At 37.4% G+C, this 27,508-nt stretch overlaps 1 protein-coding gene across 1 annotated transcript in view; it reads left to right on the plus strand.

The window, feature by feature from the left end:
* Positions 1–27,508, plus strand: part of SNX4 (sorting nexin 4) — a 70,267-nt gene that overhangs the window by 24,216 nt on the left and 18,543 nt on the right. The window contains exons 6-8 of the mRNA XM_055316352.1: positions 3,831–3,886; positions 8,323–8,395; positions 15,288–15,349. Of these exons, the coding sequence (XP_055172327.1) occupies positions 3,831–3,886; positions 8,323–8,395; positions 15,288–15,349 (191 nt within the window). The remainder of the gene's footprint in view (positions 1–3,830; positions 3,887–8,322; positions 8,396–15,287; positions 15,350–27,508) is intronic.

Genomic DNA, 27,508 nt, shown 5'->3' on the forward strand with positions numbered 1-27,508 from the left:
CAGAGATTTTTTTCCCCAGGGATTATTTTGAGATAAGTGACCATAAATCTTACTGTCCAAATGGGGACACTTTTAAGAGCAAAAAGGGGCAGTATTAATAATGAGTCTAGGACAACAAGCATAAACCAGCACTGTCCTGGGTAAATTGGGTCACATGGTTGAAGAGATAACATTTGAGCTGAGGCAGGAGTAAGAAACGTGCAGAGGAGTCAACTTGGGAGCTAGGGAAGAGTAATGTTAGAGAGAGGCCCAAGCTGGGTGGTGGTTTACTAGGCAAAGTTTGGGGGAAGAGAAGAATCAGAAAATGAAATAACCAAGGGAAGACAAGATCCAGGACAAGGAAAGTGAAATATGGAATAGGAACCAGAGAGGAAAAGGAAGTGGGGACTAAAGGAGAACTTGAGAATAAGATCGTGACCTAAACTGAAGGCAGACATTTAACCAGCTGAGCCACCAGGTGCCCCAACACATTGTGCTTTTTTTTTTTTCACGTTGTGCTTTTTAATGGCTCTTATGTTCTTTTTTTTTTTTTTTTAAATTTTTTTTAAATTTTTATTTATTTACGATAGTCACAGAGAGAGAGAGAGGCAGAGACACAGGCAGAGGGAGAAGCAGGCTCCATGCACCGGAAGCCCCATGTGGGATTCGATCCCGGGTCTCCAGGATCGCGCCCTGGGCCAAAGGCAGGCGCCAAACCACTGCGCCACCCAGGGATCCCCTGGCTCTTACGTTCTAGTGGACAACTAAGAGACAAGTAAACAACTAAGATGATTTCAGGTAGTGCTGGTTTTTTAATTTATATATAATATTCATGAGAATTCATAAGTGTTCATTTTTATATATATAATATTTATATATATATTCATGAGAGACACACAGAGAGAGGCAGAGACATAGGCAGAGGGCGAAGTAGGGGGCCCGATGTGGGACTCGATCCTGAACCCCGGGATCATACCCTGAGCCAGAGGCAGATGCTCAACTGCTGAGCCACCCAGGTGTCCTGGTGTAGTGCTGTTTTAAAGGAAGTGAAAGGAAGGTTCTTTTTTTTTTTTTTTTTTTAAATTTTTTTTAAATTTTTATTTATTTACGATAGTCACAGAGAGAGAGAGAGGCAGAGACACAGGCAGAGGGAGAAGCAGGCTCCATGCACCGGAAGCCCCATGTGGGATTCGATCCCGGGTCTCCAGGATCGCGCCCTGGGCCAAAGGCAGGCGCCAAACCACTGCGCCACCCAGGGATCCCCTGGCTCTTATGTTCTAGTGGACAACTAAGAGACAAGTAAACAACTAAGATGATTTCAGGTAGTGCTGGTTTTTTAATTTATATATAATATTCATGAGAATTCATAAGTGTTCATTTTTATATATATAATATTTATATATATATTCATGAGAGACACACAGAGAGAGGCAGAGACATAGGCAGAGGGCGAAGTAGGGGGCCCGATGTGGGACTCGATCCTGAACCCCGGGATCATACCCTGAGCCAGAGGCAGATGCTCAACTGCTGAGCCACCCAGGTGTCCTGGTGTAGTGCTGTTTTAAAGGAAGTGAAAGGAAGGTTCTTTTTTTTTTTTTTTTTTTAATTTTTTTTAAAATTTTTATTTATTTATGATAGTCACAGAGAGAGAGAGAGAGAGGCAGAGACATAGACAGAGGGAGAAGCAGGCTCCATGCACCGGGAGCCCGATGTGGGATTCGATCCTGGGTCTCCAGGATCACGCCCTGGGCTAAAGGCAGGCGCCAAACCGCTGCGCCACCCAGGGATCCCTGAAAGGAAGGTTCTATGAAACAGTGATGGACCGGGGTTTTCTTTAGGTATTTAATGAGGAAACTGAAAGAGGGTTGGTAAACTGTTAGGTTTGGAATAGTCCAGGTACTTTTTTTGAGATCTGGCTTTGGGGACATTTTAGGCAACTTTCTGGTTTATGAAATCTCATGAAATGGTGAGCGTGCTGAGTTGGGTATTCGTGTTTTTTTTTTTTTGTTTTGTTTTTTGTTTTTGTTTTGTTTTTTTTATTGGAGTTCAATTTGCCAACATATAGCATATCACCCTGTGCTCATCCCGTCAAGTGCCCCCCTCAGTGTGAGTTGGGTATTCTGATGGACCTGACCTAACAGAATATTGGGTAAGCAAAGGTTAGGATGCTCACGTCTAACATTTTATATGACTTCTAAATTGGTAAACTGTTGATATTAAAAGTAAAAAATAAATTGGTGCGGTTAAGAATTTAAGATTCCAGAAAAGGTACAGATGAAAATATCCTTCTTTACTCATAGTTTTTATGTAATTTCATCATCATTTAAAGAGTCACCTTTGTATGTGAATATTAGAGTCTTTAACACTTGGTGTTTAGTTATTTTAATGAATTAAAAGAACATGAAGGAGTAATATATACCTTAAATTCATGGGTATTTTTATATGTAAGGACTTTCACATGCACTAGCTTGTTTGCCCTTGAGAAGTGAGAAAGGTTAAGAATTGGTGAAATACTGATTTTAGAAATAAGAGGATCCCAAGAAATAAGTGATAAATTAAGTTTCTATAGGTATGCTTTTTTTTTAAAGATTCATTCATTCATTGATTCATTCATTTATTCATTCATGAGAGACGCAGAGAGAGGCAGAGACACAGGCAGAGGGAGAAGCAGGCTCCATGCAGGGAGCCCGACGTGGGACTCGATCCCGGGACTCCAGGATTGCACCCTGGGCCAAAGGCAGGCGCCAAACCGCTGAGCCACCCAGGGATCCCCTCTATAGATATTCTTGATAGGTTTTTGAATTTCTTGTGATCTGAAGTTCTAAGAGGCTGAGTTTGTGGAGTAACTTATGTGTTGCATTTGTTTTTATTTTCTTAGCCAAGTAATTTGAGGATCCTAGGATTGCTTTGTCTTGTTTGTTTTATTAACTTGGGAGTTTATGTAATTATGGATTGGAAGTTGGAATAATGTAAAATTTTCAAGCTGATTGGGAGATTCAGACTACATTATAAAATTAATTCCTGATTGAGCCACCTTTTATGAACACTGTAGTTTCTGTGCCCAGTCAGAATTCACTGGTTTTGTTTGTGAGAACTTAGGATAGGATTTGGATCTATTAAGTTCAAATTTTATAGAATGCAATTATTGTTTCATGCTGATCCCTCTGTTCCTCTGAGAGCAATTACTTAGAATAAGTAAAAATAATTGAAAAGTTGAAAAAAGATAGTTAAAAAGTTATGTTGTCTTGTAACATTTTCTTTCAACTAGAAAGTAATTTGAAGTCTTCTTGGTTTACTTCAGTCTACAGTATTTAGTACAGGTATTTGCATATATTTTTTTTAAGTACTGATCATGACAGTGAAAAAAAAAACAGTGTATATTTGGTTTGGATTCCATCTGAGAACTACCTGCAGTAATGCATTTGCTTTAGAGCAGTAGTTTTATTTAGTTTATCATTGCTTTTCTTGATTTAGAGAAAGGTAAACTACTTTTTTTTCACATGACTTATTCTGACTTGTGATACTGCAGAACTATATATGTATATATGTATGTGTATATATACATAGACACCTGTTAGTGTGTTGATGTTTATAATTGTTTTACTTTGGTATTATTGAATGGCATGTGTTCAGTTTAATTTATTAAAATATTGTTTTTGTAGTATTTTCAAAAAATAAGTAAGCTGTTTTTTTTTTAAGTAAGCTGTTTTTAAGATACGTTTATTGCGTGACACAAATGATATGAAGAAAACTATATTTATTAAGCATCTTAATTCTAAAGGGAAAGTAAAATTGTTTGGATTTGTACCCTAAAATGTAATTGTATTAAATAAACAAATTATTTTTTCCAGGCAGACTCCAGGTTAAAAGCGCTTAATGCAACATTCAGAGTGAAAAACCCAGACAAGTAAGGTTTTGTTTTAATAACAGTTACAATGTTGTTTTGAATGGTGCCTATCAATTTATTTAATTTTTCATTTCTGAATGTATGCACTTTATTTGCTAACTATTTTAAATAGTAATTCACATTTAGTGAAATCCTCTTACAGTCTGAAACTGATTTTGAGATTTGGTAACTTAATTGAGTTTAAGATTGGAAGTAACTAAAGTTTTAGAAAATTAAACCACTGCTTTTTCCTAGAAAGATTTATTAAAATGTTGTTGAAGATAGAAAAATGAGAGAAATAATTTTAAAATATGAAATAGGCTTTACCTGTCAAATATGTCCAAAGCTCAGGAGGATTATGTATTATGTATGTATTTGATACCAATCTACTTTGTATACCAAGAGAACTTGATAGATAAATGCATACTAAGAATTTCTGGAGGTATATTTATATGATAATTACTTGACTTCATTAATGTCAGTTTAGTGTTGGTGAGACCATTTCTATAATAAAAGAAGTCTGTGAATTCAGAAAAAAATTTCCTTAGGATGGAACCTAGGCATTTCTTAATATTTGGTTTTACTTATTCTCTGAATTATGTGGATAATTCAGGCTCTTCAGTAATGGACCTGTAACTAGCCTTACCTTTGATTCAGCTAAATTTTTCAGTTAGAAAAGTGCTCAGGCAGATTTGGTTTTCCCTTTTTGGCTACCAAGTTCATGAGGGCTGTTAGAATATCTTTAGTTAAGCCTTCAGTATTAATTTCTGTGTGGTATAAATTCTTGCCAGAGGCCAGGTTTGCATTACATATTATGCCTGACTTTATAAATCCTAACACAATAACATAATGCCTTTGGTTTTTAATACAAATTTTGAATGTAAAATACAAGTAAATAAAGTTTTGGTAATCAGGTAATTGTGACGGTAACCATTGAGGGTTTTTTTTTTTAATAGACCTATTTATTTTTAAAAAGATTTTATTTATTTGAGAGAGACAGTGAGTGAGAACGTGAGTGGGGATAGGGACAGAGGGAGGGGGGAGAAGGAGAGCCAGACTCCCTGCTGAGCAGGGAGCCTGATGCGGGGCTTGATCCCAGGACCCTGAGATCACAACCTGATCCAGTCAGATACTTAACCAACTGAGCCACCCAGGTACCCCTTAATAGACTTTTTTAGAGTTTTAGTTCTACAAAAAAAATTGAGTGAATAGCACAGAGGTCCCATATATACCCTCTGCCCCCACACATGCACAGTCACCCCCACTATTAGCGTCCCCTGCCAGAATGGTGCATTTGTTACAATTGATGAACCTATATTGACCACACTGTTATTACTTAAAGACATTACATTAGGGTTCACTCTTAGTGTTGTATATTTTATAGGTTTTGACAAATTTATAATGACATGTATTCATCATTATAATATCATGCAAAGTATTTTCACTGTCCTGGGGCACCTGGCAGGCAAACTCCCTAGAGAATGTGCCCCTTAATCTCTGGGTCATGAGTTCAAACCCCACATTGAGCAGGGAGCCTACTTAAAACAAACAAACAAACAAACAAACAAAAACCCCAAGCTATTTTCACTGTTCTAAAAATCCTCTGTGATCTGCGTATTTATCCTTCCCTCCCACCCCCTGGCAACTGGTGATCTGCATAGTTTTGCCTTTCCTAGAATGTCATATACACTAAGTAGCCTTCTCAGATTGGCTTTTTTCACTTAATAATAGGCATTTAAGGTTCCACTCTAAGGGTTATAATAACATGCATGGTATAGAAGAGATGTTTCTAGGTAAAGAACTACAATTTTAAGTCGCACTCCAAATAAAGCTTTGAAAAACCTAGTAAGCTAGCTTTATGACTTTGGTGGATGTACATTCATTAGAGGAACAAGCATGTAGAGGAAACTCTTTAAATTAATATTTTGTCAATTAAATTGAAAAATATATTATCAATTGACTGTTGTTTTTCTTCTCTGGTCAAAATCAGGTTCTTGGATTGTAAAATTTTATTTAATATCCATATTATATATAAAATTTTAAAGTTGATATGACCAATAATATAACCAAGGCAGTTTTTTGCTCCTGTTCTTATTAAGTGTGTAATTAATGTATAATTAGTAATGGAATTTGTGCCATAAATGTAGTTAAGGGGATTGTCTATATCATTCATTGGGTTTTTAAAAACAATTTACATATTTTTAAGTAATCTCTACACCCAACATGGGGCTTGATCTCATGACCCCAAGGTCAAGAGTCACATGCTCCTCCCAACTGAGCCAGCCAAGCACCCCTGTATCATTTATTGTTAAAACAGATTCTTCAGGGGATCCGTGGGTGGCACAGCGGTTTGGCACCTGCCTTTGGCCCAGGGCGTGATCCTGGAGACCCAGGATCGAATCCCACATCGGGCTCCCGGTGCATGGAGCCTGCTTCTCCCTCTGCCTATGTCTCTGCCTCTCTCTCTCTCTGTATGACTATCATAAAAAAAAAAAAAAAAAACAGATTCTTCTTTTACAGAATCTCTGTTCCAGCTATATGTTATATATATATATATATATTTTATACTGGGTCTAGTTGGCCCAATATATATTATTCATACCATTACTAAAATATTTTGTAGCACTAAAATACTTTTATTCTGTCCTTTCTTAAAATGTAGAAAACTAGAAAGATTTTTAGAGTATCATTTTACCAAAATGATAACTAGCTTCATGTTTCTTCAAACTGACTTCTTCGCTGGCTTAGTTGGACGAGCATGTGACATTTGATCTCGTGGTTGTGAGTTTGAGCCCCATGTTCAGTGTAGAGATTACTGAAAAAAAAAAAAAAGAACTTAAATATGTTTCTTCAAACTAGACAGTTAAAGAGCAGTTTGGAGATGGACCTCGAGTCTTCTACTTTTATGTGGCAATATTTAGACAATATTTGGGCAATATTTAGGAGGTAGACTTAGTGATTAGTAGAATGAATGGGGCAAAAGAGAGGGCCAGAACCATACAGGTAGCATCCAGGTTTCATTCTTTAGAGTGCTTGGGAACATAGGGGAAGAGAGATTGGGAGGGATAGGGGAAGATAAGTTGAGCTTTGGGTATGTAAGCCAGTAGAAACGTGTGCTAGTCAGTTGGCTTTGTAGATCTGGTGTTTAGGAGAGAGATTTGGGCGGGAGGTAGAAATTTGGAATTCAGTAGCATGTATGTTATAATTGTGAAGCTCTATGAATACATAAGAGTGTACAGATTGAAAGATTGATTATTAAGATGGCTGAGGACCCAGGATTGGACCCTAAGGAGTGCCACCATCACTTTGAGGGTGTTTTCCAAAGTGTAATCTGAATGATCAGTAGCATCTTGAATCCTGCAGGTTGAGCTTGTTAAACCTTCGGCTTCCTGAGTTCCACTAGGGCTTCTGTGTACAGTTTTGCTTGTTCACACCCTGCTCTTGCTGAGAGGCCCTCTGTAGTGTTTCTAACAAACACTTCAGGGTTTTTTGCACACTAAAGTTGGAGGTATAGTAGGTGGGTGAAGGAAATGAGTACTGCAAAAGAGACTTCAGGCATAATCAGAGAGTAAAAGGAAAATCTTGAGAAAATAAAACTGATGTCAAGGGAACAAATTTTTGAGGAGGGTGAGATCAGTTGTTACATTGCTGAAAGGACCAAGAAAGACTGAGGACTAAAGGATATCGTTGGATTTTAGCAACATGAGACTAGTTAGTGAGTTTGTCAGGAGGATTTCTCCACTCTGATGCTGGAGGCAAATCTAAATTGCCCTGGGTTACACCGTGAATGGGAGGTGGTTGTTGGTTGAGAGAATGCCTTACCAAATTGTACCTGTGGGAGGGCTGAGTGTGAGATGTTAACAGGTGGGTGTGTTGTCAGGGGAATGTATGTATGAATTTTAATATAGGAGAGTTAATTGATACGCTAACGAGGAGGAGCTTGCACAGAGAAAGGAAGTTAGGAATATGGGAGAGAGTTGGGTAGAATCTAGAGTATTGATGAGAAGAAGGGTCCTCGGGTGAAGAAGGAACACCAGGTGTAGATGTATTTATTGGCAGGAGATCTTACTAATGGCCGTGTTTAATATGTGAAGCTTGGTTGGAGAGTGACAGGGAGCGGTATCAGAAGTTTCACCTCTGCATGCAGATTGATTGAGCTTAGAGACCATGAGTTTAGCACCATAAATATTTTCAAGTAATTTTTCATAAAACAAGTTTTATCGCTATCTCAGTTCCATAGTAAAAATTATGAAGTAGGTCATCTTATCTTGACAAATATCAAAAGACAGTATGATTGTTTTATTTTAAAGTTTTTTGAATTTTTATTGGAGTGTACTTAAGGCCAGCGTATGATTCAGTAGAATCAGTTTCATTATTGTCAGGTACTACTGTTTTGTTTTTCGCTTTTTGATTGTTTTCATGAGAAAAAATAATGTTTTATTTTTTCCCTGTTTTAGGAGATTTACAGAACTAAAACACTACAGTGATGAACTCCAGTCTGTCATCTCCCATCTTCTTCGAGTCAGAGCTGTAAGTGGTCCCCAGGAGCTTTTTGACGCACATTTATAAGGAAGTGCTTCTCACCTAATTGTGTATTTTATTTTATTTTATTTTATTTTATTTATTTAATTATTTATGATAGTCACACACACACACACACACAGAGAGAGAGAGAGGCAGAGGGAGAAGCAGGCTCCATGTAGGGAGCCCGACATGGGACTTGATCCTGGGTCTCCAGGATCGCGCCCTAGGCCAAAGGCAGGCGCCAAACTGCTGCACCACCCAGGGATCCCCCCTAATCGTGTTTTGTTTTTTTTTTTTAATTTTTTTTTAAATTTTATTTATTTATGATAGTCACAGAGAGAGAGGGAGAGGCAGAGACACAGGCATAGGGAGAAGCAGGCTCCATGCACCGGGAGCCCGATGTGGGATTTGATCCCAGGTCTCCAGGATCGTGCCCTGGGCCAAAGGCAGGCGCCAAACTGCTGCGCCACCCAGGGATCTCCCTAATCGTGTTTTTAAATAATGGATGGCATTTATGATGAATAGCTGATTTTTGCATTCTGATTTGGTGTGGTGTTCATCCAAACTGCATTTTAAAAAAAAAATGTGGAGTCTTTTCTGGCATACACAACTTGAAAGTTTTTAGCCTGTTGTTTTCTCTGTTGTTTGTATATGGTTATTTTGATGTCTTGTCAAAGGCCTACCATTTCAGTATTGGAATATAATTAAGTACGTATGGGAGATTAGATCTACATGTAATGATATCCTTTTACTTTAAAGGTTTTTTTTTTAAAGGTTTGTGAAATAGTTATATATGTTAGGCTATCCTGTGTCTGTGCTCTTAATTTTTCCTAAATTTATTTAGGGTAATGGTTTGCCATGACAAAAATTAGAAATCAAGGCATGATCACTGGACTAGTCATATGGTTTGGTGTGGTAGACCTGGAACCCTTAGAACTTGCCTGTACTAAAGACTGAAAGACACCAGCATACCAGGAATAGGATCACAACTTACAATGACTGGAATCCTCTTGAAATATATTATCTGGGATATGCTTTAATGAGAGTGTCTACTGGTGAGGAGTGGAAAGTGGGCGGTTTTAGATGAAACTAGATTGGCCATATAATTAATAATTGTTGAAGGTACGTGTTGGAAATGGAAGTATGTTCTGTATTCCAGTTTTTGTTTGTTTTTTTTTTTTTTTGAAGATTTCTATAATAGAAAGTATAAAAAATAAGGGGAAAAATCCTTTTGTGTATCTTTATTGGCTCAGTCTCCTGTTTAACCATCAGAATACTGTTAGACTCCCTAAATAAATTATGAGATACTTTCTAATAAAAGAAAAGATACCTGTGAGAATTAGTAGGCTAGAATCAAGAATGGGATATTGGGAAACTAGATTGATAAGGTAATTAGACAACAGTTGTTGTCGAAAGTTAGGAGAGGAGGGCAGAGATACCCCCAGAAGACTGGAAGAATAATTCATTCAGCTTTGTCTTTTATGCTAGAAACCTTGGAGAATCGATTTAAAATTAGAGGTCTGGCTGATTATGAAAGCTGTGTTCTTTTTAAAGGCCTTCATCCAAAGGGAAGGGCAGAGAACACTGTAGAAAACCTTGTTTAGCAGGAAGGTTAACAGTTCTGGGAGTTGGAGTAGGGAGAGGTGTAGTATTTGCACTCACATGACTAGCTTCAGCTATTGAGAGGTTCTTAAGCAGCTTTTCCAACCCAGAAGAAAACTAAAGGACAAAGCAGCAAACCTGCTAGAATCAGATTTATTAGAAATCTCCGAGATGAGTGGTGAATTGAACAGAGTGTAACAGTTAAACACTCAGAAAATCCGTGAAGTATAGGTAGTAAATTTAAGTGAAACCCAGAGGAGACATGATTGTCATTACTGTGAGACTGTGTTACAGATCACTTAGCTGGAAGGAAGGTATACATGATTGCTTTCATAGAACAAGTGAGAAAAGTGTTACAAGGCAAGATAACCATGGTGATTATGTCTTGTTTTCTGTTAAAAGTATATTTTTAAATGTGATTAATATTTAATCACATTTGAAGATTATGGCAAAGTTCAACCATATCAAACTTGTTTCTGCCCTAGGACTCTTATTTGCTCTTCCTCATGCCCGTATCACTTTTCCTACATGCCTCACCTTCAAGAACCTGTCTTGGCCTATTCTCTTTTGTCATTCATTTCTCACCTCGAATGCCTCCCTCAGAGAAATCTTTCCTGGGTGTCTTATATAAAATAAGATGCAATTTTCTATCATTTTATGCATTCCTCTGTCATAGTCTGTCATTGCTGTTGTCTTTATAGCAACACTATCTGATGTTGTGTTCTGTATTAACTTGTTCATTATCCCCCCTTCTAGTATATGTGAGCTCCACAAGAGCAGCTTTGTTTTCTCACTGCTAAATCCCTGGAATAATGCCCAACTCTTAGTAGACACTCACTATATAATTCATTGAATGAGTGAACAAATGAATATATATGCTGACATTTTTGTGTTTAAAAAAATCTGAAAAAAATAGGGCAGCCCCGGCGGCTTAGCGGTTTAGCTCGGGGTGTGATCCTGGAGACCCGGGATCGAGTCCCACGTCAGGCTCCCTGCATGGAGCCTGCTTCTCCCTCTGCCTGTGTCTCTGCCTCTCTCTCTCCTCTCTGTGTATTCTCATGAATAAATAAATAAAATCTTTTAAAAAAAATCTGAAAAAACAGTTAAATTGCTTCTTCTAGTTAACATACAGTGTTTTTGTTTAGTTTAGTTTAAAGATTGTATTTATATTTATTTATTCATGAGAGACCTAGAGAGGCAGAGACACAGGCAGAGGGAGAAGCAGGCTCCCTGCAGGGAGCCCAAAGTGGGACTGGATCCCAGGACCCCAGGATTGACCTGAGCCAAAGGCAGATGCTTAACCACTGAGCCACCCAGTGCCCCTGGTTAACACATACAGTGTTATATTAGTTTCAGGTGTACAGTATAGTGATTCATCAATTCCAAACATAACCCAGTGTTCATCAGGATAAATGCATTACTTAATCCCCATCACCTATTTAACCCTCCCATCCCCCCCCCATCAGTTTATTCTCTATAGTTAAGATAAATTGTTTCTTGAATTTAACTATAACCAACCAGGGAGAACTGGTGGTAATTTATATGCGAAAAGAACCTTTGAAGAAAACAACCTTGTCATCAACGAGTTTGTAATACCTAAGTAAGAGAATTCTGTGTATAGATATTTAGCCCAAGCCTTTTGTTGGCTTGTTTTTTGCTTAAGATTCTATTTATCTATTTAAAGATTTAATTAATTAATTTATTTGAGAGAGGGAGCTGAGATTGTGCGTGTGTGAGTGCACAAGCGGGGCAAGAGGGGCAGAGGGAGAAACAGACTCCCCATTGAGCAGGGAGGGAGTCCTGCTCAGGGCTCAGTCCCATGATCCCCAGGATCATGATCTGATCCCAAGGCAGATGCGTAGCCAGTTGAACCATCCAGGCACTCAAGATTTTATTTAAAAGAAAAAAGAAAGGAGTAAAGATTTTATTTGTCTTTTTATTAAGATTTTATTTTTAAGTAATCTCTACACCCAGCTTGGGGCCGTAACTTACAACCCCGAGACCAAGAATCGACTGCTCTACTGACTGAGCCAACCAGGCACCCCCATCCTAAACTTTATGAGAACAGGCTTCAGAAACTTTGACATTAAAGTTAGCTTGAGGGAATCCCTGGGTGGCGCAGCGGTTTGGTGCCTGCCTTTGGCCCAGGGTGCGATCCTGGAGACCCGGGATCGAATCCCACGTCGGACTCCTGGTGCAACGAGCCTGCTTCTCCCTCTGCCTGTGTCTCTGCCTCTCTCTCTCTCTCTGTGTGTGACTATCATAAATAAATTAAAAAAAATTAAAAAAAATAAAGTTAACTTGAGCTATCCTTAGGAGAATAGTTCAAAAGAAAGAAAAAGCTATGCATGTCTAGATTTTCAGAATCACCTAATAGAATGTCTGGAAACTGTCCTTTTTAATATTTAATCAGCTACTAGTTCAGTGAGGATAGAAAAGGCATTCCTACAGTTCCAAATGATTCTGAGTTGGGTAGAATGATGGGATGAATCTGTCATATTTCTTCTGCTGTCATAGAATTTGCTAGGTGTCACTTTTTCCCTGTCAGTTGTCAGATGATCAGTTTTCAAAAAGAAAGACTTGTCAACAGAAATGAAATTGAGTAGCAGTCTGGATTAAACCATTGGGTACAGCACTTTTACCCTGATACCAGTATTCTTGATTACCGATGACTAATGAATTAATTTGGTTTTAGGTTTTAATCATTGCTGTTTTATTTCTCTGCCATTTTTGCTTTTCCTTTTCTCTAGAAATGATAATTTTTGGTTATACTTTTTTTTTTGTTTCATCTTCCTTCCCACTGCCTAATGATCTAGGTACAAGTCATTTCATGTTTTAGTTGGCTAGATGCATTTGTTTCCTTGAATAGTTGATACCAGAAATATTGCTGGTCTCATAACCACTGCTGAGTGTCTGTTGTCTGGTTCTTGGGTAGGTAGCTCACCTTTTCAGTGTAGGAAGACTTTTGCGTCTTTTGGGCATGCTCTGTGGGCCAAATTACTTTTCAGAGTTTTAGTTACTATGGTAGAAGCTCCTCTTTTACCAGGTGCCAGGAGTGATAGATATACTTTAAAGGAATAAACTGTTAAATCCTTGGAATTTACAAACTTTGTCTTGACCATTTGTTTTGGATCTGCATTTTGTACTTAAGTTGCTTGTAGTTTCTGTTCTTAGGTGGTTATTAATAAGTGCTCTCCCTCTCTTCCATACTTAATATCTTACTGGATGATAAAATGCTCAGCTTTCAAGAAGAGGTTTGATCGGGATCCCTGGGTGGCGCAGTGGTTTGGCGCCTGCCTTTGGCCCAGGGCGCGATCCCGGAGACCTGGGATCGAATCCCACGTCGGGCTCCCGGCGCATGGAGCCTGCTTCTCCCTCTGCCTGTGTCTCTGCCTCTCTCTCTCTCTCTCTCTCTGTGACTATAATAAAATTAAAAAAAAAAAAAAAGAAGAGGTTTGATCTTCAAAGTACAAAGAACTAGAAAAGTTAGTGGTGTAGAATGGCATTTTCTATTCTGTGGAATGCCAGTCCTATATGATGTTTTCTAGTGCTAACCATCTCTCTCTTTGAATAGTCACGATTCATATATGGTGTTAAAGTCTAAAAAGTCCTCCAGAAAAGAAAAGTATTAAATTTTGTTATCTCAGTGTTTCCCAGACTTACTTGGTAAACAACTTTAAAAGAAACCACCTTTGACATTGTATAGGACTCAAAAAATAATTGGGGGGATCCCTGGGTGGCGCAGCGGTTTGGCACCTGCCTTTGGCCCCAGGGCGCGATCTTGGAGACCCAGGATCGGGTCCTACATCGGGCTCCCGGTGCATGGAGCCTGCTTCTCCCTCTGCCTGTGTCTCTGCCTCTCTCTCTCTCTCTCTGTGTGACTATCATAAATTTAAAAATATATATGTTTAAAAAAATAATTGGGAAATAACATCCTAGCGAAATCAGTTGAGAGGTCTGGGGACAACTCTGGAGTGTTTCGAGCAGAATGAAGACTATGAGCTTTGTCCCTAGTCTAGTGCAGGGATGGGAGGACTTTTACTGAAGGCCAGATAGTAAATATTTTCAGCTTTTTGGGCCATATGATTCCTGTTAAATCTATTCAGCTCTGCTATGAAAGCAGCCATATCAGCAAGCATGCTGATATGAATGTTCTTATAATGCTTTATAGAAACAAGCTGAAGTCCTGTAGTGTGCTGCTCTCTGGTCTAGTAGGTACGTGTTCCTGTAGAGCAAACCAAGGAGGGATGGAAAACATTTTATGTTCCTCTTATACCTGTTCCAAGTATTTATAGTGCTGGTTCATTCACTTTGAGTTAAGGTATTGAAAGTGGTAGGATTTGTTGTATGGTTAATGCTTAATTCCTCAGATTATTCACATTTGAGTAAGGAATCAGGGATGCAATTTCTCCTCAGGGTTTACATTTAGAAATTGTACCAAGAATTTATTTTGCATAGTAGGAATTTTTTTTACTGTTTAGGGTTTTATGTGGGGTTACCTTTTGGTCTTCAGTTCATGTCCACAGCACTTTGCAAGAGAGTATGTGGTGTTTGTCTTTTGTAAAATTTGTGTGAATAGCTAGGAAGTATATTTCATCTTGATCTAAATTATAATTCTAATTTTATTAAAATATCTAATGTGTTGGTTAGGAGTTATCTTGATAAAGTAGCATAGAAGTATGTTGTATGTATTCAGCATTTATGTATAAAAATATCAATAAAATTGAAAATGTTTATTTTTCCCCCTGGTAAATTCACTTTGAGGACTTTATCATAAGGAAACAATGTGAAATTTAGAAAAAACTTTACTCTCAGATATTTATTATGACATTATAATACTAAAAAAATTAGGGATAGCTAAATATCCAACAAGGAGTGCTTATATATTTTTTACACTGCCAGGTGGATTTTTATGCAGCTATTTAATGTAATAGTTATTAAAAATAATATTGATCTGCTAGATAAAAAATATTATCACTTTTCATATAGGAAATTTTAAAACAATAATTAAAACATGTTTATATAAAAAAACATGTTTATATATATATATGTTCTTTATTTTTATATATGTGTATGTATTTATATGTGCGTGTGTGTTTGTGTGTGTGAATGAAAGCAATTGCATAAATATGACCGCAGTAGGTTTTTTTTCCCCCCGTGATGAGACTTTGGGAAATTTAAGTTTTTCATATTTTCCAAGTTTATTGTACTAAGCATTTTTAATGATGATTTTTTTAAAGAGTAATCTGTATATAACTTTGACCAAATAGTAATTTCTTTTAAAAATTTATTCCAGCGAGTAGCAGATCGACTATATGGTGTATATAAAGTGCATGGGAATTATGGACGAGTTTTCAGGTAAGCATTATATAAACTTTTAAAATAATGATTAGCTCTAATTAGTTTTTTGCCTGAGAACTATAATTCTTGAAAATTTCTGGGTCTGAAATGTTTAAGTTTAGTTTTTTTTATTTTTTTATGTAATGACATAATTAATTACTTAATTTTTTTATTCAAGTAAGCTTAACATACAGTATTATTATTAGTTTCAGGTATACAGTGTAATGATTCAATAATTCTTTACATTTTTCAGTGCTAATCTGATAGCTATACTCTTTTTTTTTTTTTTTTTAAATTCTTTTTTTTTTTAATTTATTTATTTATGACAGTCACAGAGAGAGAGAGAGAGGCAGAGACACAGGCAGAGGGAGAAGCAGGCTCCATGCACCGGGAGCCCGATATGGGATTCGATCCCGGGTCTCCAGGATCGCGCCCTGAGCCAAAGGCAGGCGCCAAACCGCTGCGCCACCCAGGGATCCCTGATAGCTATACTCTTAATCCCCTTCACATATTTCACCCATTTCCCACCAACCCCACCTTCTTTTGGCAGCTATCAGTTTGTTCTCTGCATTTGAGTCTGGGTTTTTTTTTTTTGTCTGTCTCTTTTGTGTTTTGTTTTGTTTCTAAATTCCCCATATGAGTGAAATCATATAGTATTTGTTTCCCTCTGTCTGACTTATTTCACTTACCATTATACTCTCCAGGTTCATCCATGTTGTTGCAGGTAGCAAGTTTTCATTCTTTTTTATGGTTGAGTAGTATTCCATTGTGTGAGCTAGGTTTGTATTTATATTTATATATATCTAGCTCACATCTTCTTTATCCATTCATTCATGGAGGGACACTTGGGTTGCTTCCATATCTTGGCTATTATACATAATGCTGCAATATACATAGAGGTGCATTTATATTTTTCTAAATTGGTGTTTTTATTTTCTTTGGGTAAATACCTAGTAGTGGAATCCCTGGATCATATGGTAATACTATTTTTAATTTTTTGAGGAACCTTCCTACTGTGTTCCATAGTGGTTGCACCAGTTTGCATTCCCACCAACAGTGCAGGAGGATTCCTTTTTTTCTACATCCTCACCAACACTTGTTACTTCTTGTCATTTTGGTTTTAGCCGTTTTGACAGATGTGAAATGATAGCTCATTGCGCTTTTGATTAAATTTCCCTGATGATGAGTGATGTTGAGAATCTTTTCATGTGTCTGTTGTCCATCTGTGTCTTTGGAAAAAAATGTTTATTCAAGTCTTCTGCTTATTTTTAATTGGATTATTTGTGGGTTTTTGCTGTTGGATTGCATAGCTTCTTCATATGTTTTGGATATTAACCCTTTATCGGATATATCATTTGAAAATATTTTCTCTCAGGTTGAGTTTTCATTTTGTTGATTATTTTCTTCACTGTGCAAAAGCTTTTTATTTTGGTGTGGTCCCAATTGTTTATTTTAGGTTTTTTTTTTTCTCTTGCCTGAGGAGACATAGCTAGAAAAAAAATATTTCCTTTGACTGATGTCAAAGATGTTACTGCCTATGTTTTCTTCTAGGAGTTTTATGGATTTAGGTCTCCTGTTTACGTCTTTAATCCATTTTGAGTTTATTTTTGTGGATAGTAAAAGAAAGTAGTCCAGTTTCATTCTTTTGCACGTAGCTATGCAGTTTTTCCAGCACCATTTGTGGAAAAGACTGTCTTTTTTTCCATTGTATATTCTTGTCTCCTTTATTGCAGATTGACCATATTAGTGTGTGTTTATTTCTGGGCTTCTGTTCCATTGATCTATGTATGTATCTGTTTTTGTGCCAGTACCATATTGTTTTGATTAGTACAGCTTTGTAGTATATGTCTTGAAATCTGGGATTGTGATACCTCCAGCTTTGTTCTTCTTTCTTAAGATTGTTTTGGCTATTTGGGGTCTTTTGTGGTTCCACACAGATTTTACAGATTATTTGTTCTGGTTCCATGAAAAACTACTGTTTGACATTTTGATAGGGATGGCATTAAATCTATAGATTGCTTGGGTAGTATGGCACATCTTAACAATATTGGTTCTTTCAAGCCACAAATAGGGAATGTCTTTTTTATGTGTCCTCTTCAATTTCTTTCATTAATGTTTTATAGTTTTCAGAGATGACAGGTCTTTCACTTTGTTGGTCAAGTTCATTCCTAGGTATTTTATTATTTTTAGTGTAGTTATAAATGGTTCTTAATTTTTCTTTCTGCTGTGATATTGGTGTATAGAAATGTAGTAGTTTTTTTGTATAGCAGGATGCTGGGTGGCTCAGCGGTTGAGCATCTGCCGTCAGCCCAGGGCATGATCCTGGAGTCCTGGGATCAAGTCCCACATCAGGCTCCCTGCGTGGAGCCTGCTTCTCCCTCTGCCTGTGTCTCTGCCTCTCTCTGTGTGTCTCTCATGAATAAATAAATAAAATATTAAAAAATATATAGTAATTTTCTGTATATCAATTTCATGTCCTGCAACTTTACCGAATTCATTTAGCAGTTCTAGTAGTTTTGTGGTAGAGTCTTTAAGGTTTTCTATGTATAGTTTCATGTCACTTGCAAATAGTGAAATTCTTACTTCTTCCTTACCAATTCAGATGACTTTTAAAACATTTTAAAATTATTACTATTTTTTAAAATTGATTTATTTCAGAGAGAGAGAGAGAGCACAAGCGGTGGGCTTGCAGAGGGAGAAGCCGACTCCCCACTGTGCAGAGAGCCCAATGTGAGACTCAATCCCAGGGCCCTGGGATCATGACCTGAGTCAAAGTCAGACAAAACTGACTGACCTACCCAGGCACCTTTGGATGACTTTCTTTCCTTTTTCTTGTCTGCTTTCTGTGGCTAGGACTGCCAGTACTGTAACAGTGGTGCGAGTTGACATCCTTGTTCCTTTACTGATCTTGGAGGGAAAGATCTCAGTTTTTCAGTGTCGAGTATGATGTTACCTATGGATTTTTCATATATGGCTTTTATTATATTGTGGTATGTTCCTTTTAAACGCACTCTCTGGGGAATATCAAGAATGGGTGTAATACTTTGTCAATTGCTTTTTCTGCATTTATGGAGATGATTGCTTGGTTTTTATTCTTTCTCGTTAATATGGTATTTCATGTTGATTGATTTGTGAATATTGAACTACCTTTGTATCTCTAGAATAAACCCCGTTTGTGGGGAAAAATCCTTCTAATGTATTGTTGGATTTGGTTTGCTGATGTTTTATTGAGGGTTTTGCATCTGTGTTCTCATCAGAAATATCAGATTTTTGTTTTATTTTGGAAGTATCTGTCTAGTTTTGGTATCAGGGCAGTGCTGGCCTTACAGAATGAATTGGAAGTTTTCCTTCCTCTTTTATTTATTTGGAATAGTTTGAGAAGAATAGGTATTAGCTGTTTTTTTAAGTGTTTGATAGAATTCACTTGTGCAGCCATCTGATCCTGGACTTTTGTTTGTTGGGATTATTAAAAATCACTGTTTCATTTTCTTTGCTAATAATCAATCTGTTCAAATTTTCTATTTCTTATTCAGTTTTGGAGGGCTATGTTTCTAGGAATTTTCTAGTTTCTCCCTGGTTGTTCAATTTGTTGGCATATATGATTTTTCATAATATTCTCATAATTCTTTTTATACCTGTGGTGTTGGGGTTTTTTTGTAGTTAGTTCTTGTGTTTTTTATTTTAGACATTCCAACAGGTATGAGGTGATATTTCATTGTGGTGTTGATTTATACTAATTTTTTCTTACTGATTTCTGTGTGTGTGTGTGTGTGTGTGTGTGTGTGAGTGAGATGTTGGTTTTTATTTCTCCTCCTTCATTTCTGATTTTGAGTCTCTTTTTTCTTTTTTCTTGAGTCTGGCTAAAGATATACCAGTTCTGTCTTTTCAAATAACTAGCTTTACGATATAAAAATCAGAGTTTTGTTTTGAAATGATGTCCTATAGTAGTAGTTTTAAAAGTTTTTGTTTTAAAGTATTTCTTTAAATAAAAAGTAAGAAGTCTGGGCAGCCTGGGTGGCTCAGCTGTTTAGTGCTGCTTTCAGCCCAGGGCGTGATCCTGGGGTCCCGGGATCGAGTCCCACGTTGGGCTCCCTGCATGGAGCCTGCTTCTTCCTCTGCCTGTGTCTCTGCCTCTGTCTCTCTCTCTCTCTGTGTCTCTCATGAATAAATAAATAAAATCTAGAGAAAAAAAAAAGAAAAGAAAAAGTAGTCCTTGATGCGTGTAGGTGCTCAAAGTGTCTTCCTTGAGCTCAAGTCATGATCCCAGGACATCTGGCTCCCTGCTCAGTGGGGAGCCTCCCTGCTTCTCTCTTTCTCCCTCTGCCAGCCCCCTGCCCGTGCTTGTGCTTGTTCTCTCTCTCTCTCTCCCTGTCAAACAAACAAACAAATAAATAAAATCTTTTTTTAAAAGTGTAAAAAAACACAAGTCCAATATATTGAGCAGATAAAAATGAAACTACTCTGCAGCAGTGACCAGTGCTCTTTACTTTGTTGGGAGAATTCCCAAGAAGATTTCATTAGAAATCACTGTTTTATAGAATTAGTGATTTTCTTTTCTTTCTTGGTGTTACTTTATAATTTCTGAAGGATTTTGCAAGATGAGTTTTTCCATCTTGGGGTAATTTTAGTGTAAAGTAATTTAGAATATCTACTTGTGTATAGTGCTTACATATTTTGGTTATTTTTGAACCTTTCTTTTTGCGATTTTTTTCTGTGTTTTATTTTGGTGGTGACATTTAAGAAGTGGTTATTCGAATCTTTTTATAAGAAAATGTCCTTGTTAAAGTTCCATTATAAGTCCTTTTGATTGAATTAGTTTAAAAATGATCCATTTTACATTTTTAAATAAGTAATACATTCATATGGCACAAAATTCAACAGGAATAAATAAAGGGAAAAATCTCCTTTGTCTGCTAACCATCCAGGTCTCCTCTGAGACAGCTAATACTAGTTTTTTGGTTTCTTATGTATCCCTCTTAGTAAAATCTAAAACTATAAATATATTAATATACAAACACCTGCATTTTCTTTTTTTTTTTAATGGAAAGGGAGCATGTTGTATACATTGCTATGTTCACTTGTTTTGCCTTATTTTTTTTCCTTAAGAATTGCTCTGCAAGATAGATTGTTATCAGTAAATAACTGTATTGAGTTTTATTGAGGAGAAGGAGGATCATAATTTACTTAACTAATTTCTTTTTGTTAATGATTTCTAGTTTTCTGCAATAATATTCTTGTGTCATTTTCTACATGTATTAGCATATTTGTATGATAAAATTCTATGGGTTCTACAGTTATTGTTACTGGCTCTAAGGGTAATTGCATTTGTAGTTTTGGTAGATATTGCCAAATTTACCTGTATAAAAGCTATTAACCTCTCACCAGCAACGTATTAGTATCTGTTTTCTTACACCATTCCTCAAGAGTTTTAGCAAACTTTTGTCTTTACCAGACTGATGATGAGTAATGATTTCTCACTGTTTTTTTTTTTTTTATGATTCCTCACTGTAGTTGTATTTGCGTTTCTTTAATTATGAATGAAGTCAAACTTTTAAAAAAAATTTATAATCTGCGTGTACTTATCTTTTGCTCTCTCTCTTTTTTTTTTTTTCTATTGGGCTGGTTTCTTTTTTTCTTTTTTCTTTTTTAATTTTTATTTGAGAGAGCACAAATGGGAGGAGGAGCAGGAGGAGGAAGGAGAGGGACAAGCATACTGCACTGAGAGTGATGATGGGCTAATTGGTTTCTTAGTTGATGTATAGGGGTTCTTTATCTTTTGGGAGAATTAGAACTTTGTGAAATGATTTGCAATTTTTTTCCCCACTTTTGTCATATGTATTTTGACTTTTCTTATGGTGGCTTTTGATATACAGAAATATATTAATTACATTCAATTACATATAGATGATTAATTTTTCTCCTTTCAAAAACAGTAGCCTCTGGTTTTTGTGTAGGTCTTAATGAGGTTTTGCTCACTATGGATTACAAAACTACTTCTCATTCCTTCTACGTTTTTTGTGGTTTCATAAATTTTTGATTCGTCTGAAATTTATTTGAATGTCAGATACGAGATATGGAGCCAAATTTATTTAACTTATGAGAGTAGCATATTATCCATAAGTCTTTGGTTGATCAGTACATTGAAACTAAATGCAGGTTGGGACAATATTTTGATTATATGACAGGCAGCCTGTGGTGCAGCGGTTTCGCGCCGCCTGCAGCCTGGGGTGTGATCCTGGAGACCTGGGATTGAGTCCCACATCGGGCTCCCTGCGTGGAGCCTGCTTCTCCCTCTGCCTGTGTCTCTGCCTCTCTCTCTCTCTGTCTATGAATAAATAAATAAAATCTTTTTTTAAAAAAAGGAGTATATGACATTTTTTTTCATCATGAAATGTATTCTTTAATCCCCATCATCTGTTTGATTCACCCCTCTACCCACCTCCCCTCTGGTAACCATCAGTTTGTTCTCTATAGTTAAGAATCTGTTTCTTGGTTTGTCTCTTTTTGTTTTGTTTTGTTTTGCCTATTTGTTTTGTTCTTAATTCCACATATGAGTGAGATCATATGATATTTGTCTTTCTTTGACTTATTTCACTTTATACTCTGTAGCTCTATCCATGTCATTGCAAATGGCACGATTTCATTCTTTTTTATGGCAGAATAATATTCCATTATATATATATACCACATCTTCTTTTGTCCATTTATCTTTTGATGGACACTTGGGTTGCTTCCATAGTTTTGCTATTATAAATAATGCTGCAATACATGGGGTGCGTGTATTCCTTTGAGTTAGTGTTTTTGTGAGTACCCAGTAGTATATTTGCTGGATCATATGGTATTTCCATCTTTAATTTCTGAGGAACCTCCATAGTTTTTCACAGTGTCTACACCAGTTTGCATTCCTACCAACAGTGCCAGAGGGTTCTGTTTTCTCCACATCCTCACCAACGCTTGCTGTTTGTTATGTTTTTGATTTTAGCCATTCTGACAGGTGCAAAGTAATAGCTCATCATGGTTTTGATTTGCATTTCCCTGATATTGAGTGACATTGAACATCTTTTCATGTGTCTATGGCCATCTGTATGTCTTCTTTGGAGAAATGTCTGTTCATGTCTTCTGCCCATTTTTAAATTGGATTATTTGTTTTTTTGTGTATTGAACTGTATCAGTTCTTTATTTTAGATACTAACTCTTTATCAGATACATCATTTGCAGCTATCTTCTCCCATTCTGACAGTTGACTTTTAGTTTTGTTGATTGTTTCCTTTTCTGTGTAGAGACTTTTTATTGTGTTGTAGTCCCAATAGTTTGTTTTTGCTTTTATTTCCCTTGCCTCAGGAAGCTATCTAGAAAAATATTGCTATGGCAACATCAGAGACTAATGTTTGTGCTCTCTTCAAGGATTTTTATTGTTTCAGGTCTCACATTTCTTTAATCCATGTTGAATTTATTTTTATGTGTGGTGTAAGAGAGTGGTCCAGTTTCATTCTTTTGCATATAGCTGTCCAGTTTCCCCAATGCCATTTGTTGAAGAGATATTTTTTAATGAAGAGAAGTGTAGGGATCCCTGGGTGGCACAGCGGTTTGGCGCCTGCCTTTGGCCCAGGGCGCCATCCTGGAGACCCGGGATCGAATCCCACGTCGGGCTCCTGGTGCATGGAGCCTGCTTCTCCCTCTGCCTATGTCTCTGCCTCTCTCTCTCTCTCTCTCTGTGAGACATAAATAAATAAATAAATAAATAAATAAATAAATAAATAAATAAATAAATAAATAAATAAATAAATAAATAAAAGTGTATTGATACTATAAACATGTAACCAGGAATATATGGCTAAACGTGAAGGAATAGCATAATGGGAAGAAAGATAGATAGTAGTCATCTTCTTCATTATGTTTGACTTACCTACAGTTGCATTTGGACTTTTTTTTTTTAGATATATTTTTTTTTAAATTTTTATTTATTTATGATAGTCACAGAGAGAGAGAGAGAGGCAGAGACATAGGCAGAGGGAGAAGCAGGCTCCATGCACCGGGAGCCCGACGTGGGATTCGATCCGGGGTCTCCAGGATCGCACCCTGGGCCAAAGGCAGGCGCCAAACCGCTGCGCCACCCAGGGATCCCTGCATTTGGACTTATGCACATGCATCCACCCTGATTTTTAAAATAATCCCAGAGTGGAACTCCAGTTAAGCTTGGGAATAACCTCATTTGAAAGTTAACAGGGGGGACCAGGCTGGCTTAGTCCATAGAGCATGGGTTGTAAGTTTGAGTCTTGCATTGGGTGTAGAGCTTGCTTGAAAATAAAACCAGCAGGCAGCCCTGGTGGCTTAGCAGTTTAGCATCACCTTCGGCCCAGGGCGTGATCCTGGAGACCCTGGATTGAGTCCCATGTCAGGCTCCCTGCATGGAGCCTGCTTCTCCCTCTGCCTCTCTCTCTCTCTCTCTCTCTCTCTCTCTCTCTCTCTCTCTTTCTGTCTCTAATAAATAAAATATTTTAAAAAAATAAAACCAGCAAGAAAAAAAATTTAACATAAATCTGATACTCCCAAAGCTAGCACATTTATTATACTAGAAAAATGGACTTGTATTAATTTGAGAAACAAGTGGATAAAAGGTCACTTGGTTGAATCAAATTTCAAAGAGAATAATTTGCATTAATTTCTCATGATGAAATGTTGTACAATTTGGTCTTTTTGCCAACTCAATAAGTTAATAGAAAACCATTTTAGATCTAAAATATTTTATAAAAAGTGAGCCAAAGAGACCAGCACGGTTGAGGTAACTTCAACAGGTGATCAAGAGCCTGAACCAGAGTGGTTCCTAGTAGACGTATTTGCTGGACTCCTGCTACCATGTAGGTGCTGGGATACTAAGATTTAACTTGGGAGCAGCTGAGTGACTAGAGAGATAGTGATAGACAATATAGGAGAAATAGCACGGTTGAGGGATGCATGAAAGGGTTCTGTTTTGGATAGATTGCATTTGAATTAAAGATTTCTGTCAAAAAAAAAGATTTCTGTCAAGCAATTAGAAATTTGGATCTGCAGTGTAAGAGGCTGGTGAGAATATGAATTATGTATAAAGGATGAATCTTAATAGAGTGATATTGGAAATTGTAGAGTTAGGTAATAATGTTAAGGGTTTAGAGTAAGTCTATGAGAGATTCAGGGCCAAACCTTGGGAAATACCTCTTGTGTTCAAGGATCATGTAGAGGGGCCCCTGACTGTCTCAGTTGGTAGAGCATGCAACTCTTGATCTCCAGGGTTGTGAGTTTGAGCCCTACACTGCGTATAGAGATTATTTTTTAAAATCTTAAAAAAAAGGGAGGGCTGGGGGATCCGGCAAAGAAAAAGAACCAGTGAGGAAGACATTGGAAAATTGGTGAGGAACTAGAAGTGTGCAGTGTCAAGCAAGTGAGGGAACACTTAAAGAAGAAATTAGAGTCCTTCTGTAGAGGAATTGAGTCTGATAAAAAGGGAAATGGTAAGTAAATCTTTGGTGTTAATTTGGAGAGCAATTTATTTAAGTGGTATGATGTTATATTGTAGTAATTCTAAGAATAAGGAAAGTATTAAGGAAGGGAAGACAGTAAGTTACTAATTAGACTTTTAAGGGGTTTTTCTTGAAGGGGAGAAACAGAACCTGTTGTGTTTTGCATGGGGGAACCGGGGGGAAAGGGTAGATAGAGAAGACAGGGAAGATACAGAGTTCCTAAAGCAGAGGAGTGTTAAGTTGTAGGAGGCAACATTAGCTGGCCTCTGTCTCAGTGAAGCAGGTGTCTCTGGTGAGAACAAGTCAGGTGGTTCTTTGGTTAGAAAGCTCGAGGGGTGTGATACAGAGCAGTCTCTCTCAAATGCAGAGAAGTCTTAAACTTGGTAACACAGGTTCTGGTGTACCATGCTTTCCTTCCCCTTACCAGCTTCACCGGGGGTTGGCTGGAAGGACCTGTGGCAAGAGCATAATCTCTTTGAAGGCTTGAGTTATATCAGTACATGCTAAATTTGCATCTTATTGCATAAAACATCTACAGTTGTTTACATATATATGTAAAACTTTCCACTCCTCAAATGTGAAAGTAAAATTCATTCTTCAGAACAATTGTGCCATGTTTATCGTATGGCTTCAAATATCCATTATGAAGTATCCCAGTTTGAAAAGCACTGTTCGGGGTATTAATCAGGAATGTGAGAGAGGATCTCTGAGTAGTGCCAGTTGATAGGGGAATGTTTTTTATCTTTTTCAATGCCACTGACCTGTAAGAGTAATGAAAAAATTCAAGTTGAGTGTTAAATAATTGGGAAAAAACTTAATTTGTTGTTATTTTTGGTTTGAAATTTGAGAGGGGAAGAAATATAAAGCTGCTTTTCATCAGCTTTGTTTCTTTTTTTTTTTTTTTAAGGCTATTTATTTTTTATTTTTTTATTTTTATTTATTCTGAGAGAGAGGCAGAGACATAGGTAGAGGGAGACGCAGGCGCCCTGCAGGGAGCCCGATGTGGGACTCGATCCCAGGATCCTGAAATCACATTCTGGGCCAAAGACAGATATGCTCAACCACCCAAGCATCCCTTTATTTTTTAAGTGGAGCCTAAGGTGGGGCTTGAACTCAAACCCTGAGATCAAGACCTGAGCTGATATCACAAGTCAGGTGCTTAACCAACTGAACCACCCTTTAAAGATACTAAGTAATCTCTACACTCCATGTGGGCTTCAAAGTTAGAACCCTGAGGTCAAGAATTGCATACTCTACCCACTGAGCCAGCCAGGTGCCCCCCCCTCCTCCCCACATAAGCTTTGTTTCTTTTCTTTTCTTTTTTTTTTTTTTTTTTTTTTAGTTTTATTTATTCATGAAAGACACACACACCAAGAGGCCCAGACACAGGCAGAGGGAGAAGCAGGCTCCATGCAGGGAGCCCGATGTAGGACTCGATCACACCCTGGGCTGAAGGTGGTGCTAAACCGCTGAGCCACCCGGGCTGCCCTAAGCTTTGTTTCTTAATTAAAATTTTTCAACCTATATCTCAGGTAATTTTATAAAATTATGGCTTGTTGCTAAATGAGAGATTGGAGTGAGAGGATGGACTAAGAAGATGCATTGTTTTGTGAGTGGAAAAAGACTGTCCAGGTTAAGAAGACAGTTGATGAGACATATACTTATTTGACTTACATGCACTTGATGTGAAAATATGTGGAAGAAATAAGCAGGAATTAGGTGCGCAGAAAGGATATGGGGAAAGTTTTATAATATTTTCTGTTATACATTGCTGTTAATTTCTTTTTGTTGTTGTTGTTTTTTGTTTTGTTTTTTTGTAGGTCAGGTGTTGTGCTCTTCTTGAGTTCCTGGCCTTTTTGCAGCTTCTCCCTGCATTACAGCACTTGATCTGATATAGGATAGGCCAAAGGGCCATTCCCCATAGGTGCTTTATAGGACTTACATTTATTTTCACTAGTTTTAGACTGAGCTAGGAACTTTCAGATCCACTTGTTTGGATTTGGACTGAATACATAGGTGGGATTCACTCTCCAAAAGACTTAGAAAAGGGACAACTGGGTGGCTCAGCAGTTGAGCGTCTGCCTTCAGCCCAGGGCGTGATCCTGAAGACCTGGGATCGAGTCCCGCATTGGGCTCCCTGCATGGAGCCTGCTTCTCCCTCTGCCTCTTCCTGTGTCTCTGCCTCTCTCTCTGTGTTCTCATGAAAAAATAAAATCTTAAAAAAAAAAAAAAAGACTTAGAAAAAAGAGGGGAAAGAGTTTTCAGTCCTGGTAACTGCATTTGTAGCTAATGAAAGGTGTTAGGAGCTCATAGCCTGAATTGGTGGATTCTATTAGTTGAACCTTTAAAAATACTCGTATTGGGATCCCTGGGTGGCGCAGCGGTTTAGCGACTGCCTTTGGCCCGGGGCGCGATCCTGGAGACCCAGGATCGAATCCCACGTCGGGCTCCCGGTGCATGGAGCCTGCTTCTCCCTCTGCCTATGTCTCCGCCTCTCTCTCTCTCTGTGTGACTATCATAAATAAATAAAAATTTAAAATAAATAAATAAAAATAAAAATACTCGTCTTAATTCATAGATTATAAATCCATATAGAAGCAATAAAAAAAATCTCTTTCAGATTTAATTGGTATAATTCCTTACAAGGGATTTTGTGAAATTTATTTCAGAAAGCCATGTG

Source organism: Nyctereutes procyonoides, unplaced genomic scaffold (assembly GCF_905146905.1).
Source record: "Nyctereutes procyonoides isolate TBG_1078 unplaced genomic scaffold, NYPRO_anot_genome, whole genome shotgun sequence".
Taxonomy (NCBI): domain Eukaryota; kingdom Metazoa; phylum Chordata; class Mammalia; order Carnivora; family Canidae; genus Nyctereutes; species Nyctereutes procyonoides.